This window comes from Anabas testudineus, chromosome 18 (genome assembly GCF_900324465.2).
Source record: "Anabas testudineus chromosome 18, fAnaTes1.2, whole genome shotgun sequence".
Lineage (NCBI taxonomy): Eukaryota > Metazoa > Chordata > Actinopteri > Anabantiformes > Anabantidae > Anabas > Anabas testudineus.
Window position 1 is genome coordinate 4601014 of NC_046627.1, and position 17635 is coordinate 4618648.

Consider the following 17635-nt stretch of genomic DNA (forward strand, 5'->3'; position numbering starts at 1 on the left):
AAATGACCCAACAAGACCAAAGATTCAAGTCAAACACATCCATGAATTTCATGAAGGAAAGTTTTCTGACTTTTGTTCACAAATCATCTTTATTTGGAGTTAAATGAGTCCAACTAAAGTCAGATCTCCTGAAATGGGGACGATTTGAAGTGACTTGACATTTTAGTGATACTGACCAGGAGTGGACTCACTGTTGTTGTGGACTGTATCTGTAAGTGCTGCTGGTTCATCTACAGCATCCACACACATCTGGAAACACATCTGTGTGTCTGACTTGATCAAACAATGACTCCTGCAGCTGCTGGACCAGAAGCTGAAGTTAGACCTTTCAGAATAAAAGCATGTGTTTGTATCCTGCAGCAGGACATCAGTGTGTTCCTTCAGGCTGCTGTATTGAACCAAAACACTGAGCTCAAATTGAGCTTTATTCACTTCAACTTTGTTCTTGGTCTCTGTGATGGAAAAGTTTCAGTTGAACAGTTGGAGCAAAATCCAAAGTGTCCAAGTGGAAGAAGAGTTTTTGTGTTGGTGTTAAAGAAGCTCTGAGAGTGAACCATCAGAAACATGAATGTGTGGTTGTTAGTAAGTAAAGTTCTAGATATCTACCTAACAGAACCTGTCCCATGGACTAACTGTAGTTTGATGATCTGACTTTAGTTTGGATTATGCTCATTTATTTTTATATTTTCTTAAGTTGGACCTTTACATTTACATTTAGTCATCCAAAGCGACATTTAAGGGTAGACAGTGTAAGCATAAGGATGTCTTGCCTACGCACCCTTCTTGAAGGTAGGCCACAGCTGTGATTCGCTCGTATCAAACCAGTGAAGTAACCAACAATACCTCTGGGATTTTAGGGACTTAGACACGTCAGGAAACTCAACCAACATCGAAAACAGATGTTGGCATCCATTTAAGAATCCACCTTGGTGTGGGTTGAAGTTAACATTGTAGATACTTACTGCTGTGGCTTTATTGATTGTTATACCCATATTGAGAATATAGCACCAAGAAAGCAGAAAAACAACATATTATGAAGAGGGGCATGAGATAGGAGAAAGTGGGAAAGGGTCACTGATGGTAAAATGCATAGAGAGGGAGACATGTGCTTCCTATGATTATTTTGTTCCATAGTATATTTAAAAAGCTAATATTTTCAATTGTGCTTCAGACTGACCCCTGCCAGTGACCTGGAGGTTCTAAAATGTATGTTTAATTATTCACAACCTCTACAGTTCTTCAGAACCAGACTTGTAAAAACTGCGCATTTCTTATTCTCACCAGCAAAACTTTCAGTTTCCCCAGCAGCAGATTATTAGTCTGCTATTTACACCTGTTTCCTTAGAGAAAGCAAAGGAAGAGACACAGGTAAAACAGCATCATGTAATGAAACCATTAACATCACCTCAGGAGATCTCCCCTATAATTTGTAAACCAAACAGTCCACAGCTCGGATGTATGGTGGCTGTGTGGAGACAAAAAGAACCTGAAACCCAAACCCCCACCTGACTGTCAGGGATCATGTGCCTTAATCCAGCTGTTGATGCTGTAGGTACTGGCTCAGTGCTGCCTGTTTGATACTACCTGGGGGTCTGATGTGTAATGAACAATGATGTTCACACTGAAAGTGGAGAGAAGTGGTGTGGGACTGACGTAGTTACAAAGAAACACAGATCATCCTAATATTACATTTATTTGTTTTATATCCAGTTCTTCCATCTAATTACTTATTTGTTTTATATCTTTGTTGATGATGGTTTATTATGAACTCTTGATTGTAAATAAACAGGAGGAAAATGATAGAAAATGTGATTGTTATACATTATACAATGCAGCTGCTGTGTTCCTGTGTCACCATAAAAAGATCATGTCAGGAGTCTTAACTAACTGTTGGAAACAGATGAACTGTGGAACCTGCCCTGAATGTGCTTCACCCCCACATACTCCCTAGGAACATACCACCGTTCAATGAAACATATGTAAGTGGAGACATGTTCATGTATCTTTGTCTTTCAAATGTTCTGTACTGATATTAAAGACCTGTGGGAGACGGACTCTCAGAGCAGCAGCACTTGTATCTGAAGCTCATTGTGATTGTAACTACTGCTCCCTTGAAAGAATTAAAATGTTCTTCAAGTTAGATTCTGGTCTCAGTGAACTCTGTTGTTTAAAGCACAAAGAGCTAAGTTAATATCATGAAGTGGTTCCAACACGATGGAACAGCTCAGACCTCATGCTGGAAGAATGAAGGACCAAAAGGAGCCAGTGTGGGAATCTGTGGCCTCTTTAAAAACAGATATCACTCCACTTACTGCTGAACACCATGAAATCAGAGGAGAAACTCTCAGCGTGCTCGCTCCTTTCAATCCAGCTACAGTGGAGCTGTCTGAAGAGAAAAGAGTCTCTGGATCCAAGGTCATTCCCATGATCCAAACGCTGCAGCATGCACTTCAACGTAAAGCCTCAAATCTAAGCACACAGACTGCAGCAGAACTCAGAGAGAAGCTCCGAAGAAGAGTCCCAGATACTCTGTGTGGTCTGGAATCAGTAAGTGTGATGACACCTGCAGCTGGAACAGGCCCCGCTTGGGAGGTCTGGAAACAACAGTCAAACCATGAGACAGGACACAGAGTCATATTATTGTGGTTCTATTCAGATGAATTAGAACTGATCCACTTCTCTTTCATTCAGTCAGCACTTTATTCTAAACAGGACCATTCAGGTAGTTTTCAGTGTTATTTTAAAGTCTCTGGTCTGAATTGGTTTTGTCTGGTTCATGGTTCATCAGCTGGAACCATGTCATCATGAGAAACCTGAAAACTGAGACAAAGCAGTGTGTTTCCTCTTATTCCCAGTTTGGTTTAAACCACCAGATGGAGACAAAAACAAAGATCCTTCACACTTTTTACTTGTAGACTCCATTTATTTCACTCTTTTATCTACTTTACTTTTCAGAGTGAGATTTGAACATTTTTACCTTAAAAACAAATCAACTTGGTAAAAAACAGCAGCACTGTTAAAGATTAAAGATACAGTGTTTTAAAATTTACAGGGAACTATGAGCAGAAATGGGATTTAGGATTCATCAACATCTTGTCATTCGTGTGATCATTGTCTGTAGATTAGAATGAACCTTTTTCTGCCACGTCCATGTAGTGTAGTGTGGTGTCACAGTTTCATTCTTTCTCTTGGGCTGATTCAGTCAAATTTTCTTCTTAATAGTGTCAAACACGTTGCAGAAGTTCTTCATAAAATCAGTCAAAGAGGCGGAAAAGTGTGTTTAAAAGTCAAGTGAGGTTTATTGACAACAATAAATAGAGACACATCCAGCTAAAGTCTTAAAAGATGACACTGGGCACCCTTTAAATACACTACATGTTGCCTTTACCCCTCCCATAGCAGAGGTTAAATGAGCATGCCCTCTTATCTGTCACCTGCACCTGTCATGAAGTAGTACCCAGTTATTTCGCCGCCTGTAGGTTTGATCTTCTTCTGTTTTTAAGGCCACATTCATACAATTCCCCCCATCTATCAGACACTCTCAGTGCCACACTACATATTATCCAGTGACAGACACACACTGAATGTATCTACTGAAAAGAAGACACAGACGGATTTCTCCTTTACCTGCACAGCACACAATAGGACTTACATGGAGATCTGATGAATATTCCTGATCACACATTTTTATAAGTAAGACATATTTTCCAAAGACACTTTTTTTTTTTTTTTTTACAATAATGGTTTTCAGCTGCTGATGATGGAGAGACAAATGAGGCAACGCTGCTGCTGCAGCTCCTTTTTGCTGCAGGAAGACTTTGGTCTCCGTCAACCTTTGAACTCAGAGAACAGACTGGTTTAGCTGATTCTGGAGTTTAAGGCTCCTGTCAATGTGGTGTCACTGTTGTCTCTCATGGACTAATTCACTACTCTCTATCTCACCTCCCCTGATGATGGTGGATTTTGTATTTAAAATTCTTCTATTCTGATTCTGTTTTTATGTTTGTGATTTGATTTTTGATGTCATCGGACCTGAACGTCCCCTTGAGGATAAATTAAGTGTTACCTCACCTCACATCACATCACGAAAGAGGTTTATCATGTTTCCTTAAAGCTCCAAATGTTCAAACTCCAAAACCACAACTCAACTCTTTTTTTGCTTTGACTTTAACATTTGTATCTTAAAGGAAAACTGTGGATTAGAACTTGTGGATTTGAACAGTGAGCTTCAGATGCTGCCACACACAAACTGCTGCAGGTGAAGAGCTCAGGATTCAGCGCTTCATGTCAGAGGAACGTGGCTGCTCACACTCAGGAGGTGTTTGTCCATCACTGGAGAACAGCTGGTTCTGAGTTTCCAAGGATCAGTGAGAACTGACAGAAAACTTTAAAGAGGCACTAAACTATCAGGTGGAGCTCTAGTGTAGAGTTCCCCTTTAAAGTGAATTCATATGAGCTCCAACATGCACGTCAACCATCTGGTTCCATAGACTGATTTACAATCATCCTGGATTTGGTTTCTTAGAATAAAGCAGAATTTCATATGTTCCTACAAAACATAAACATCAGTGTTGTTGTGTTTTTCCTGAGCTCTAAATGGTGATAGGTACAGTAACTAAGTGACTCCAGCTGCCAATAATGCAGTAAATGAGAGTCTCAGCTCATATCAGCAGTCCAGCTGTATAATGAAGGAACCAGGTTCATACAGAGTCCTGCTGGATCTGCTCTGATTAGAGACACATCCCAAAATGAATCATTTGATGTGAAGTCAGCATCTACACTTCCTGAAAATCTTTGAGTTTAACAAGACATTTGATCTTTACAGTAAATGTTTGATGGTGAAATTAGGAGCTAATATCATCATGATGTCAGTGTCACTCTGTCTCTGAGTGTGTGGAGTTTGAACAGAAATAGAACTGGAAAATCAGATTAAGCCTCCAAACATAGTTGTGTGAGAAGAATAAAAAGCTAAGACACTGGATTCAGTGGATTCTTATTCCCAGGCATCAGAAACTGGACCTACCGTCCTCCTACCAGCGCTCTGCCTGCTTCACTCGGAGCCTTTTATACCTGGTTGGCTCCATCCACTGGACCGTACCAACACATTTTACCAATTAATTTCATAACAGCTACTGTTGCTGTTCTACACAAATCAGGAAAATACCTCAACATGTTCAACAGCTTGATCCCATCAGGAGATTTAAGACAGGTACAGAGCAACAATGACAAACACGTCATCAGGCAGGAAAACAAGTGAACCTGCTCACACATGGGTGACCCCCTCAGACACATGCTGGATATAGACCCCCTTCGTCTGGGCTAGGTTCCTTATGTCAGAACCAAAAAGAGACATAAACTACAACCACTAAACTGCAGAACATGAAGAGAATGAATGAACTGACATTAAGAACAGCAGCAGATCAGGAAACTGTTCAAAGTAAAATAAACCCAGTATGAGAACCAGCAGACTGGTCTCAGCATCCTACCTGTCTCCTCCCAGTTCTTCTTCTGTCACTGACTTTTACTGTTTAAGCATTACTGTGTTTTCATGCTGCTACTATAAAGTCTGACTGTAGACTATAAGTCAGACAGGCAGTTTTAGCAGCTTATGTTAGTGTCACTTTGTCATTTGACCTTCACATTAGATCAGTCCTGAGAAAATGAGGCAGCTAATGTTACTGACACCTTTGATTTTCCAGGAACACAATATAAAAATTTAATGTGTGACTGTGTGATGATCATCAGTCTTCAGTTAGTAAAATGTTTTCAGGATTATAAATGAACGTAGCAGTGAGACTGACTGATGTCATCACCTCAGTGTCTGTATCTTCAGACACAAAAGAGAAAAAAACTGTTTATTCTTTGTTGTATTTGAATATTTGGAAATTGCTTCTATTGTTTCTACAGCTTCTTATTCTACAGAGCAGTCATCCTATTGTTTGCACATTAACCAGTGAAATATGCTTCGTCTTCCTGCAGTGAAACAGGAAATAGGAGTTCCCACGCTGGAAACAGCAAAGAATGAACTAATCACCAAATCTTTATAGCACACAGGAGACACCAAAGACCTGATGGACCTGTGTATGCTTCTGACATAGTTTAACTACATGATTTTTAAAACTTCAGTGTTTTTAATTTAATTTTTTTACAATAAAAAATAAAGAAATCGGCTCTTCCCGGTTCTCATGTTTCTCAATTTAACAGTTTCTCTCTCACTTTCTCTCTTCCATGTCAAACACTATTGGGTTTCCTTGAATCAGCTTGTAATTATCCATGTGATTATGACATTTAAGAAGCTGGAGAAACAGGACAAAAGCCGGAAAATGAGTAACTTAAATTTTTTTGTATTAATTTCCTGGCGCTAACTTACAATAATGAAATAAAACACTTCCTTCATAACTGGCAACGTTCTACAGCCTTCCTGTTTAGGACAAACTTTTAATGTGAAAAGCCAGGGCAAGTGTTGAGCTGAACCTGGATCAGAAGAACAGCAGAGAAGAAACGACTGGATTAGGAGTTGGAAAGAGAAGGTGTTGTCAGCAGAGAGGTGAGTAAAACAAGACTCTGTTGTTACACTGATCAACATGATGTTGAATTGATGTGTGAAAAGCTGAAAGGTCGTTTTCACAGAGTCAGTTTAACTTTGTTACTGTTTGTGTCAAAGTCTGTTTGTGTGGGAAAACCAGAGTTAATCTACAAAGGTTAAGAGAAAACTACTAAAATATTCAGTAAATCAGAGCAGGACAGTTGTGATGGGTATTTAATTAGAGAATTCATGTTTTTCTTTTCTTCTGTGATGATGAAAAAACAAGTCTAAACCAGTGTTGCATATAAAGTTAGAAGTTACTCTACATATAGCAGAGAGCAGGAACAACCGGGGTCTTCTAATAAATTATCCTCGTGTTGTTCTGAGCTGCAGTGAAGCAATAAATGAGGAAAAGATTCGTCACTGTCAGAATCTGAGCAGCTTAAAGGAATCATTATACAGGCAGATATATATTGGACCTATATGTCTCAAAAAGGTGTCTCTAAATGTTTCTGCACCATGTACATCTCCTCCCCTGCCTGTCTCAAAGTGTGCGCCTCACTCCCTTCGTCAGAGCGAGCTGGTTTCGAGGTGTATCACTTAGTATGCAAATGAGATGTGGGCTCCTCGCCTCTTCGTAGCAAAAGGTCGGGTTACAGTGTCTTTCTTGTCACCCTGGTAATGGCCAACTTTCTCTATAATGAACTCAGTTAGCCTGAACAACGACACAAGCTGGATTCAGGCCTAGAAGCTGACTGGTTTCATGGAGACAGGTTTCAGCAGTAAAATGAACCATGTTAATTGTAACAACTTGTTGGCCTGATTCTGTTATTTTGGTTGGTAACAATATAATAACTAAGTAGTAGAATCTAATGTTAGCTGGAATAATGTTGAAACATACACTGACACCTTTCAACAGAACAGGACATTTATGAACATTTAGTGAACAACTGTACTTTGGGACATACAATGTGGCTAGTGCTAACGTGCTAAGCTAAGTCTGTTACTGCTCGGTTTTGTCTGTATTTTGGTTCATAGGGACACAATTCTTATTAGAGGAATGTAACATTAGCTCGGCTCTAAATATGTTACACATTTTTACTGTAACTGTAAAGTATGTGATTAAAGTATTTTGTAAGTAGTAACAGTACTACAGTATTCTATCAGTAATAACAACACTGCAGTCTTCTGATAATAACAAAAGCACTAGAGGATTCTGTCAGTAGAAGTAGTACTACAAATATTCTGTCAGTAATAACAGTACTACATCCTGCTCAATACTTTTAACAATATATTTAATACATAGATATATGACAATATTGTATATCTCTGAGGTCCCTTGCATTGAGTGTAATATAAAATCATCGTTTAACCTTACCTTAAAACAAAATAAACAAAAACAATTTTCTTAGTTGTTGAAACTGTGGCAAGTTACTTAACAGATATGTACGATTTTTCTCCCTTTGGTAGCAAAACCTTGAACATAAAGTCTTTACACAGGAACTCAGTTGATCTTAGGAATCAACAGTCATAGTTGGGTATGATCATGGCATGACTCTTTGGCTATTAAAAAAGACATAGGACCCTCTAAACGTGGTCTTCAGACTCTTCTTTCTTATACTTGACCTTTGGCCAAAGAGCCTTTTCCTGCCTCTCTGTCTTCTTTTGCTGGGTACTTTTGTGTATTTTTTCTATGTTGATGGTAAGTTGTGGCGAGGCAGACCATAAACATGGGAAGATAAATAGGTGGTACTTTTACTGGAAGTCTTTACACAGGAACTCACTTGACCTTAGGAATCAACGGCCTTTTAAACATGTACTTGCACTCTTACTTGAGTACACAGTTTGTGTGCTTGTACTTGTATTATAATTTCTGAACAGGAATATCAGTGTTTCATGAATTCAGATACAAAGAGAATTGATCCAGTATCAGCAGTGTGACCCCCCACCTCCTCACAAATCTCTATTTAACCCTTGATATAATAAAAGCTGCAGCAACTTTCAAAGTTCTTCTTTCACATCACTTCACTGTTTCTGTTCAGTAAAGAAGAAACACGTCTTTGAGCTCACGTCTCTTACTGAACGTCGTCATGCTGCGTTTCACACATGTGGGAACTTGAATGTGGGATTTCATGTTGTTACTGAACTAAGGGCCTGAGTTCCAGGTTTGTACAAGGAAAATCATCTCTGCTGCTGCACTGTAGCTGTTGCTGCTGTGGTTTCCCAAAGTAGATTTTCATGTGTGTTTCTGTTCAGGACTTATATAAATGAACCCCCACCCCCCCTCTGCAAACACAGCACATGTGTACAGGAATCATTAGAGTAGATTGTTGTACAGCAAACTGCTGATTCTCAGTCATTTCCAGACCTACAGTGTAGTAAGTCTGTTTGTAGAAACTCTATTTAGACTTTGATTTGATTGAGGCACAGAGGAAGTTTACTGTACATGCAGTTTTTAAAGTATCTCCATGATTTTCTCAGATAACACAGATGATCAGATTATTTTTCTGTGTTTATCTCTAAATGTTGTTTAGTGGTGGAAAAGTTAGTGAAGTATCAGCGTCAGTCCAAATGACTGAGTGAGTGTAAATGTTGGTCCATCATCCTGTGTGTGCTGGGCTGCAGCTTCATGCCTCCATCTAGTGGACTGATAGTAGAAGTAGAGCAGCTGATGGCAGCTCACTGCACATCAGTCATTGATTTGAATTCAGTTGTCTTTTTCATTGTTTTTTATTTTTTATTTTACTCTGTCTTATCAAAGCAGAGGTGTTCTTTGGTAGATTGGATAGAAGACTGGTAGTTTTAATGCTCTGTTTAACTGAGTATCAGTGTTGTTCTTCTCTGTCTCACACTAACACTAACAGATTGATACTGTGAACTGGCCAGTACAACCAGTCTGATCCAACTTGACACTGAGCAGCTTCAATGGAGCAGCTGGAATGACTTGTGGAAAACACAAAATAGTTGATATGATGTGAGATGCTAAACTTTATTTGTTTTCTTTTAAAATGACCTCTGGTTTGTTTCACAGATGGAGAGGTCTGTACAGGAGGAGCTACTGGACATGTTGGAGGATTTGGGAGAAGAGGAACTAAAAAAATTCCAGTGGCATCTGCAGAATTTAAAGTTACCAGAACATTTACAGAACATCAAAAAGTCCAAACTGGAGAAAGCAGACAGTGTCATGATTTCGGCCTGGCATCAGGCCAAGCTGAGGATTTCCCTCACTGCTCCACTTCACTCTCCCTCTGGACTCCGCCCACCAGCCAGTTCTCTCCCTCTGCTCTTGCCAATCAGCGGCATATTGGACTCACCTGTGTTCCCCTCACACTACATAAGCTCTCCTCAGACCTTCCTCCCCTGTCAGATCGTCGTCATTCCCCCCTCTTGGTTCCAGCGTAGTTTTCCCCAACCTGTCTCCAGCCTGTGGTTCCTTGCCTGTGTTCCTGCCTGTTGCTTTCCCTGACTGTTGCCCAACCTTGCCTGCTCCTGCTCACTCCTCCTCAGCCCTGTCTGCTTCCCCCCCTGGACTCTGGATTTTGTGCTTTCCCCTCTGGATTCCCTGGACTATGTTCCCCCCTCTGAACTCTGGACATTGTTAACTGTTCCCGTGAGTGTTTTCCTGCCATCGAGCAGTGGTTTTTGGTTTTGTACTTTGGTTCCTGTTTTGTTACTTTGTTCTCCGCCATCTGGGTAGTTTTCTGTTGTTACTTTGTCCTCGTGTTTTCCTGTTTTTGTAGTGTCGGTTGGCACCCCCCTTAGTTTCCCTGTTTTTGTGTTTTTCAGTAATAAATCCTGTTTCAGTTAATTCCTGCCTTGTCCCCCTCCTTAAAACTGTGACAGACAGACTAGAAACAGTAGATTCAATGGTCCAGATGTACAGTGATAAAGTTCTGCAGGTGGCGAAGTTGTGTTTACAGAAAATGAAATGTAATAAAGGTAAGATATGAAAGAACTGGAACATTATATAGACACAACAGGCTCAGTTTGATTTTAACACATAAACATTACACATAACACATTATTCAGTGGTCCTGGCTAACATTACACCATGAAGACAAAATAACACTCCCAGCAACTCAGAGGTAAGCAACAGTCACTGGAAAGCGTGAGTCGGGATGGATACAAAAAAATCTTCAAGGCACTGGAAATCCCCCAGAGTTCAGTGAAATCCATCATCTGTCATAAACTGGATGAAGGACTCCATGGTCAGAGATCAGACAGGACAGAACTGAGCAAACAATGTTTATATGTAATCGACAGAACACTGTAAATCAATGAAACAGTCACCAGATGGGAGGAGATGAGGTAGGGTGAGTGTGGTGGTCTGGTTGGAAACCGGAAGTGATGTCAAAACCAAGATGTCCGACCATCAGCGAGCACATGGGCAAAATGGAGGACGGTGGTGAATGGGGGCAACCAGAGGAGAGAGCTGAATTTTCTGGCCACAAAATGGACTCCGTCAGAGACCTGGTCTGGGGGGGACTTACCTACCCTCCCAGCTACCAAGAGGAGTACTCGTACCTGGATGATGATGATTACCTGGATTCTCCGTACTACGGTACACGTCTGGCCATTGCCCCGAAACCAGTCAGTTACGTTAAATCCAGATACCTGCGGCGTTTCCGCCAGAAGCGGCGGAATCTCCAGACCTCAGCTCCAGACCTCAGCTCCAGCTCCGGTTCCCGTTCCGGTTCCAGTTCCGGATACCACGACCAAGGCCGCCTCAGCCCCAGCTTCGGCTCCCGCTCCGGTTCCAGTTCCGGATACCACGACCAAGGCCGCCTCAGTCACCTCAGCCTCAGTTCCTGTCTCCGCAGCCGCCTCAGCCTCAGTTCCTGTCTCTGCAGCCGCCTCAGCCTCAGCTCCAGTCACCGCAGCAGTTCCTGTTACAGCTCCAGTCACCGCGGCTGCTCCAGTCACGGTCTCCACCACCGCGGCTGCTCCAGTCACAGCTCCTGTTCCAGCCACAGTCTTGGTTCCTGTTTTGGCCACAGTCTCGACTCCTGTTCCTGTTTCGGCCACCACAGCTGCTCCAGCTTCAGTTCCTTCAGTTCTGGCCACTGCACCTGCTCCAGCCCCTACTGTCACCACCACAACGTCTCCAGTTCCGGCCTCTTCTCCTGTCATCATGGCGTACGTCGCTCCCGCTCCTGTCATCACGGTGGACGTCGCTCCCGCTCCTGTCATGGCTACTGTGTCTGCTGATCCTGTGGTCTGTGGTCCGCCTTAACACCTGCCCAATCCCCGGGCTTGCTTACATCAAGGGGATTGACACTGTTCATCATCATCAAGAAATATTAGGAATATGGCACATGTCTAAATCTGCCTAGAACAGGCCATCCATACAAATTAAATGTGTAAGAAAGAGACTAGTGAGAGAGGCCACTTACACACCAATGACTACTCTGAGGCAGTTATAAGCTTCAGCAACTGAGATAAGAGAGACTGTACATACAAGAACTATTGCCCAGGTTCTTCAGCAGTCAAAGCTTTATGGGAGAGTGGCAAGGAAAAACCCAATGTTAAAGAAAACACATGTTAAATCACGACTTGAGTTCACCAATAGTCATGTGAAAGACTCCATGGTCCAGTGGAAGAGGGTTCTTTGGTGCGGTGAGATTAAAATGGTGCTTTTTAGCCATCAGACAAGACGCTATGTTTGGCGCACACCAAACACTGCACATCACCCCAGACCATCACCACTGTAAAATATGGTGGTGGCAGCATCATGTTGTGGGGATGCTTCTCAGCAGCCAGCTCTGGAAGGCTTGTTATGGTAGAGTGTAAAATGAATGTGAAATTATTTGTTTATGGTTTACTGACAACAAGGTTCTGTTGTGGCTGAGTCAAAGCCCAGATCTCAATCTCATAGAGAATTTGTGGATGGACTTGAAAAGGGCTGTTTACACCCGATCCCCATGCAACTTAACAGAGGTTGAGCAGTTTTGCAAAAAAGAATGACAGAAAATTCCAGTGTGTAGATGTGCAAGCCCAACTCAGACCTATACACACAGATTCCATGCTGTGATTACAGCTACAGGTGCATCTACTAAATACTGACATGAAGGGGTGAATATTAATGCAAACACTGATTTCACCTTTCGTATTTTTGTTTGATTGACATCACTTTGTAGAAACCTGTTTTCACTTTGACATTAATGAGTTATTTTTCTGATTTCTTTCTTTATTTATTTTTTGTCAAAGTTGTTAACTTTTATTGACCATGACTTTATAACGTTAATAAAGGGATTAAAAATCGTAAGGGGTGAAGACTTTTTATGGACACTGTATTTCATGAAAAGATACGTGTCTGCGGCTATGTGTGCAAATGTGCAAATGGCTGTTCTAATGTTCAGTTCTCCTTTGAAAGTAACAAACTTGCAATAATAGCAAAACTAGCTAGCTGGTAGACAGTGATCAGTTTTTCTGTAAAAAACATGAACATTTCTATCTGAGTCCCACACTTTTACTGCTTATGTCGTCTTAACTCATTAATCAGAAACCATAGTTACACTTAAGTTTGACAGTGTTTGTCTATTATAAGTTGGTGATAAACCACGTTAAATGGGCTTTGGTTGTACAGTGAATTGAAAAGTTTAGACAAGTGGAAGAAGAAACCACTGTGACAGTGTCTGTTGTGACCAGGTCACTAATGTTACATCTTATTATCTGTTTTTTGATCATCCAGATACTGTTGATATTTCGGATGTAAAGTCTAAACTTAAATCTAAGCTGAAGAAGAAGTTCCAGTGTGTGTTTGAGGGGATTGCTAAAGCAGGAAACCCAACCCTTCTGAACCAGATCTACACAGAGCTCTACATCACAGAGGGAGGGACTGGAGAGGTCAATGATGAACATGAGATCAGACAGATTGAAACAGCATCCAGGAAACCAGACAGACCAGAAACAACCATCAGACAAGAAGACATCTTTAAAGGCTCACTTGGAAGAGAGGAACCAATCAGAACAGTGATGACAAAGGGAGTGGCTGGCATTGGGAAAACTGTCTTAACACAGAAGTTCACTCTGGACTGGGCTGAAGACAAAGCCAACCAGGACATACAGTTCACATTTCCATTGACTTTCAGAGAGCTGAATGTGATGAAAGAGAAAAAGTTCAGCTTGCTGGAACTTGTTCATCACTTCTTTACTGAAACCAAAGAAGCAGGAATCTGCAGGTTTGAAGAGTTCCAGGTTGTGTTCATCTTTGACGGTCTGGATGAGTGTCGACTTCCTCTGGACTTCCACAACAATCAGATCCTGACTGATGTGACAGAGTCCACCTCAGTGGATGTGCTGCTGACAAACCTGATCAGGGGGAACCTGCTCCCCTCTGCTCTCCTCTGGATAACCACACGACCTGCAGCAGCCAATCAGATCCCTCCTGAGTGTGTTGACATGGTGATAGAGGTCAGAGGGTTCACCGACCCACAGAAGGAGGAGTACTTCAGGAAGAGGTTCAGAGATGAGGAGCAGGCCAGAAGAATCATCTCCCACATCAAGACATCACGAAGCCTCCACATCATGTGTCACATCCCAGTCTTCTGCTGGATCACTGCTACAGTTCTGGAGGATGTGTTGAAAACCAGAGAGGGAGGAGAGCTGCCCAAGACCCTGACTGAGATGTACATCCACTTCCTAGTGATTCAGTCCAAACGGAAGAACGTGAAGTATGATGGAGGATCTGAGACAGATCCACATTGGAACAAAAAGAGCAGAGAGATGATTGAGTCTCTGGGAAAACTGGCTTTTGAGCAGCTGCAGAAAGGAAACCTGATCTTCTATGAATCAGACCTGACAGAGTGTGGCATCGATATCAGAGCAGCCTCAGTGTACTCAGGAGTGTTCACACAGATCTTTAAAGAGGACAGAGGACTGTACCAGGACAAGGTGTTCTGCTTCGTTCATCTGAGTGTTCAGGAGTTTCTGGCTGCTCTTCATGTCCATCTGACCTTCATCAACTCTGGAGTCAATCTGCTGTCTGAACAAAAATCAACTTCTCTGAGGTCCAAACTGTTTAGAACTGAACTAAAACTTCTCCACCAGAGTGCTGTGGACAAGGCCGTACAGAGTCCAAATGGGCATCTGGACCTGTTTCTCCGCTTTCTACTGGGTCTTTCACTGAAGACCAATCAGACTCTCCTACGAGGTCTGCAGACAAAGACAGGAAATAACTCCAAGATTAATCCAGAAACAACTGAGTACATCAAGGAGAAGATTCAAGAGACTCCCTCAGCAGAAAAAAGCATCAACCTGTTCCACTGTCTGAATGAACTGAATGATTGTTCTCTAGTGGAGGAGATCCAACAGTACCTGGACTCAGGAAGTCAGTCCACATATAAACTCTCTCCTGCTCAGTGGTCAGCTATGCTCTTCATGTTGGTGTCATCAGGAAAAGATCTGGACGTGTTTGATCCAATTAAATACTCTTCAAACTTTTCAGAGGAGGATCTTCTGTTTGTGCTGGGAGTCGTCAAAGTCTCCAAGAAAGTTGTGTAAGTGTAAAGATAGTGGAATTTGTTCATCCATAGCAACTGTATTTCAACAACAGAACATAACTTCTTTTCTTGTATGAAAACATATTTCATTATATCTTAACACAAATGTTGTCAACTTTTACATCACTGTTTTCAGACTGAGTGGCTGTGACCTCTCGGAGAGAAGCTGTGAAGCTCTGTCCTCAGTTCTTTGCTCCCAGTCCTCTAGTCTGAGAAAACTGGACCTGAGTAACAATGACCTGCAGGACTCAGGAGTGAAGCTTCTGTCTGCTGGACTGGAGAATCCACACTGTAAACTGGAAACTCTCAGGTCACATCAATTATCTCTTGTAAAAAACTAGAAATGTTTAAAAAATCCAAACCTGCTGACATAAGAGAACCATGCAGATTGAACTTTCTAATATCATAGATTTTAAGTTGCAGAATTTTCTCATCAATATTTTTTTTTTATTAAACTAAAATAACTGGACTTTCCTGTCTGATTTTATTCATTTATTCTTTTTATTTCAGAGTCAATATTGAAGCTGATTACAGTTTACCACAAATGTTGTTATGTTATGCATCACTGTTTTTCAGACTGTATGACTGTAACCTCTCAGAGAGAAGCTGTAAAGCTCTGTCCTCAGTTCTCAGTTCCCAGTCCTCTAGTCTAAGAGAACTGGACCTCAGTAACAACAACCTGCAGGATTCAGGAGTGAAGCTCCTGTCTGCTGGACTGGCAAATCCACACAGTAAACTGGAAACTCTCAGGTTCGGATTCATTAACTTAACATCCATTTTACATTTTATGCAGTCTATCCTTTCTGGGCTCAGAGATGTCTCCATGAGATAGAATGGCAAAAAGTGTTTTGTCACTGTCTAAAACTTTTTTCATTTTGTGCATAAATGAGTCATCATATGTGACCTGATCTTCCTCAAAATCACAAAAATAAACAATTTCAATTTTGACTTCTAAAGTTTCTAATTTCATGAAATAAAACATTCATAATCTTTTAATGTCTTTATTGAACAGACATGTAGCTCTAATCCACACCGCTAATTCATTGATCAGTTTCTAGGTTTGCTAACACATGACATCAGACAAAGTTTCACTTATTTTTTCCATCATCGCTCTGTATATTGAATGGTTGTGTTCAATAAAGACGTAAAATATCAGGACTCTTGGTGTTTTATAAACTTTGAAATATTGTGTTTGTTTGTATTTCTGACTTTGGTGAAGATCAGATTACATTTCATGAACAATATCTGCTAAATAGGAAATTGAAACTTACTTACACTCACTTCTTTCCAATGTATGTGTGACTATGATTGCCTAAAATACAAATAGGAGTATGTGACTTTGATCTGTACAAAAAACATAGCATCAAGTCGCTTGTGTGTTGTTCTGTGTGTCTGCAGACTGTCAGGCTGTCTGATCACAGAGGAAGGCTGTGCTTATCTGGCCTCAGCTCTGAGCTCCAACCCCTCCCATCTGAGAGAGCTGGACCTGAGCTACAATCATCCAGGAGACGCAGGAGTGAAGCTGCTGTCTGCTGGACTGGAAGATCCACACTGGACACTGGACACTCTCAGGTATGGAGAGGCCTGCTACAGCCACAGACAATGTCTGATGGAGGATGAAGTAGGAATGTTAATGATCAATCAATAATCAATGTTAATAATTGAATCAATTAAAATCTATATTAACTGATTATAGAGAAGTTGAGGACGTGAGATGTAACTGTCAGAAAATGTCCTGTATTCCTCTGTAGTACCTGGTTCCTCCACCAGTTTGTACCTCTGTTTGTTTAGATGAGTAAAACAAACACACCTCTTTGCCATGAAAGGAAGAAAAATTTGTCAGCATCCGTTTGTGTCTCACTGTGGAGTCAAGTCAAGTCAATTTTATTTATAAAGCGTTTTTAAAACAGCACACTGACCAAAGTGCTTGATGAACACCGCAGCAGAAAGTAGTTTTGTGCTGGAAACATTTCCTCTCAGCTGATGACAAATCTTCACTGAAGCACTTTACATTCAGCAAAGAAAAGAGAGGAGCTCCTGTAATTCTGACTTCAGTGTCTCATTCTGACTTTGTGAAAAAATCTCCTCATGATGAAATCAGGTGTTACATTAGATTCTGAGAAATGAGCAGGAAATTCATCTTTACTGCCACTACCAGTGTTGATAGATCTCAGGAGAGAAACCAGGAACCAGGTCTATGAGAACAGGTCCAAAAGAAGCAACTGGGCTCTAAAAGCGAACAGAAAAAACCCAACACAGGCAGCCTTATCCACCTTATAGGTAGAGTTTTTATCCACAGAACGACAATAAATGAATATCAGAGGATTGAATCAGGTGACAGCATCATGTCTCTGTCTCCTCAAATAGTAATGATTGAAGCATCTTCACCTTCCTGAGATCCTGATCTTGTCATGATGAGATCTTGTGTCATATATAGGAGACAGTAAATCAGAACTAGAACATGTTCATTTCATCATTACAATCTGTCAAAGAGGAAAAACTCCTTGTTGTTCCCAGTTGAAGAATTAGTTTGTGATTGAATGTTTTTCTCCTCAAACTCCTGTTTTCACTTTCTGTCTCTGGCTGCTCCAACAAATCTGACACCAAA

General features: G+C 41.1%; 2 protein-coding genes across 2 annotated transcripts in view; both read left to right on the forward strand.

Moving 5' to 3' along the window:
* Positions 1-17635, forward strand: part of LOC113155801 (NACHT, LRR and PYD domains-containing protein 3-like) — a 100185-nt gene that overhangs the window by 54921 nt on the left and 27629 nt on the right. The window contains exons 5-6 of the mRNA XM_033326630.1: positions 15164-15337; positions 15604-15777. Of these exons, the coding sequence (XP_033182521.1) occupies positions 15164-15337; positions 15604-15777 (348 nt within the window). The remainder of the gene's footprint in view (positions 1-15163; positions 15338-15603; positions 15778-17635) is intronic.
* On the forward strand, positions 10373-15028 carry LOC117153054 (protein NLRC3-like). The gene is made up of 2 exons (XM_033326648.1): positions 10373-10465; positions 13218-15028. The coding sequence occupies exons 1-2, from the start codon at positions 10393-10395 to the stop codon at positions 15026-15028; spliced, it is 1884 nt and encodes a 627-aa protein (XP_033182539.1). The 5' UTR covers positions 10373-10392.

What these genes read in the sequence shown, in the direction of transcription:
- LOC117153054 (XM_033326648.1), top strand. Translation starts at nt 10,393, where the DNA reads ATGGTCCAGATGTACAGTGATAAAGTTCTGCAGGTGGCGAAGTTGTGT. An exon ending in GAAAATGAAATGTAATAAAG is followed by an intron (nt 10,466 to 13,217) that starts GTAAGATATGAA and finishes TTGATCATCCAG; the next exon opens with ATACTGTTGATATTTCGGAT.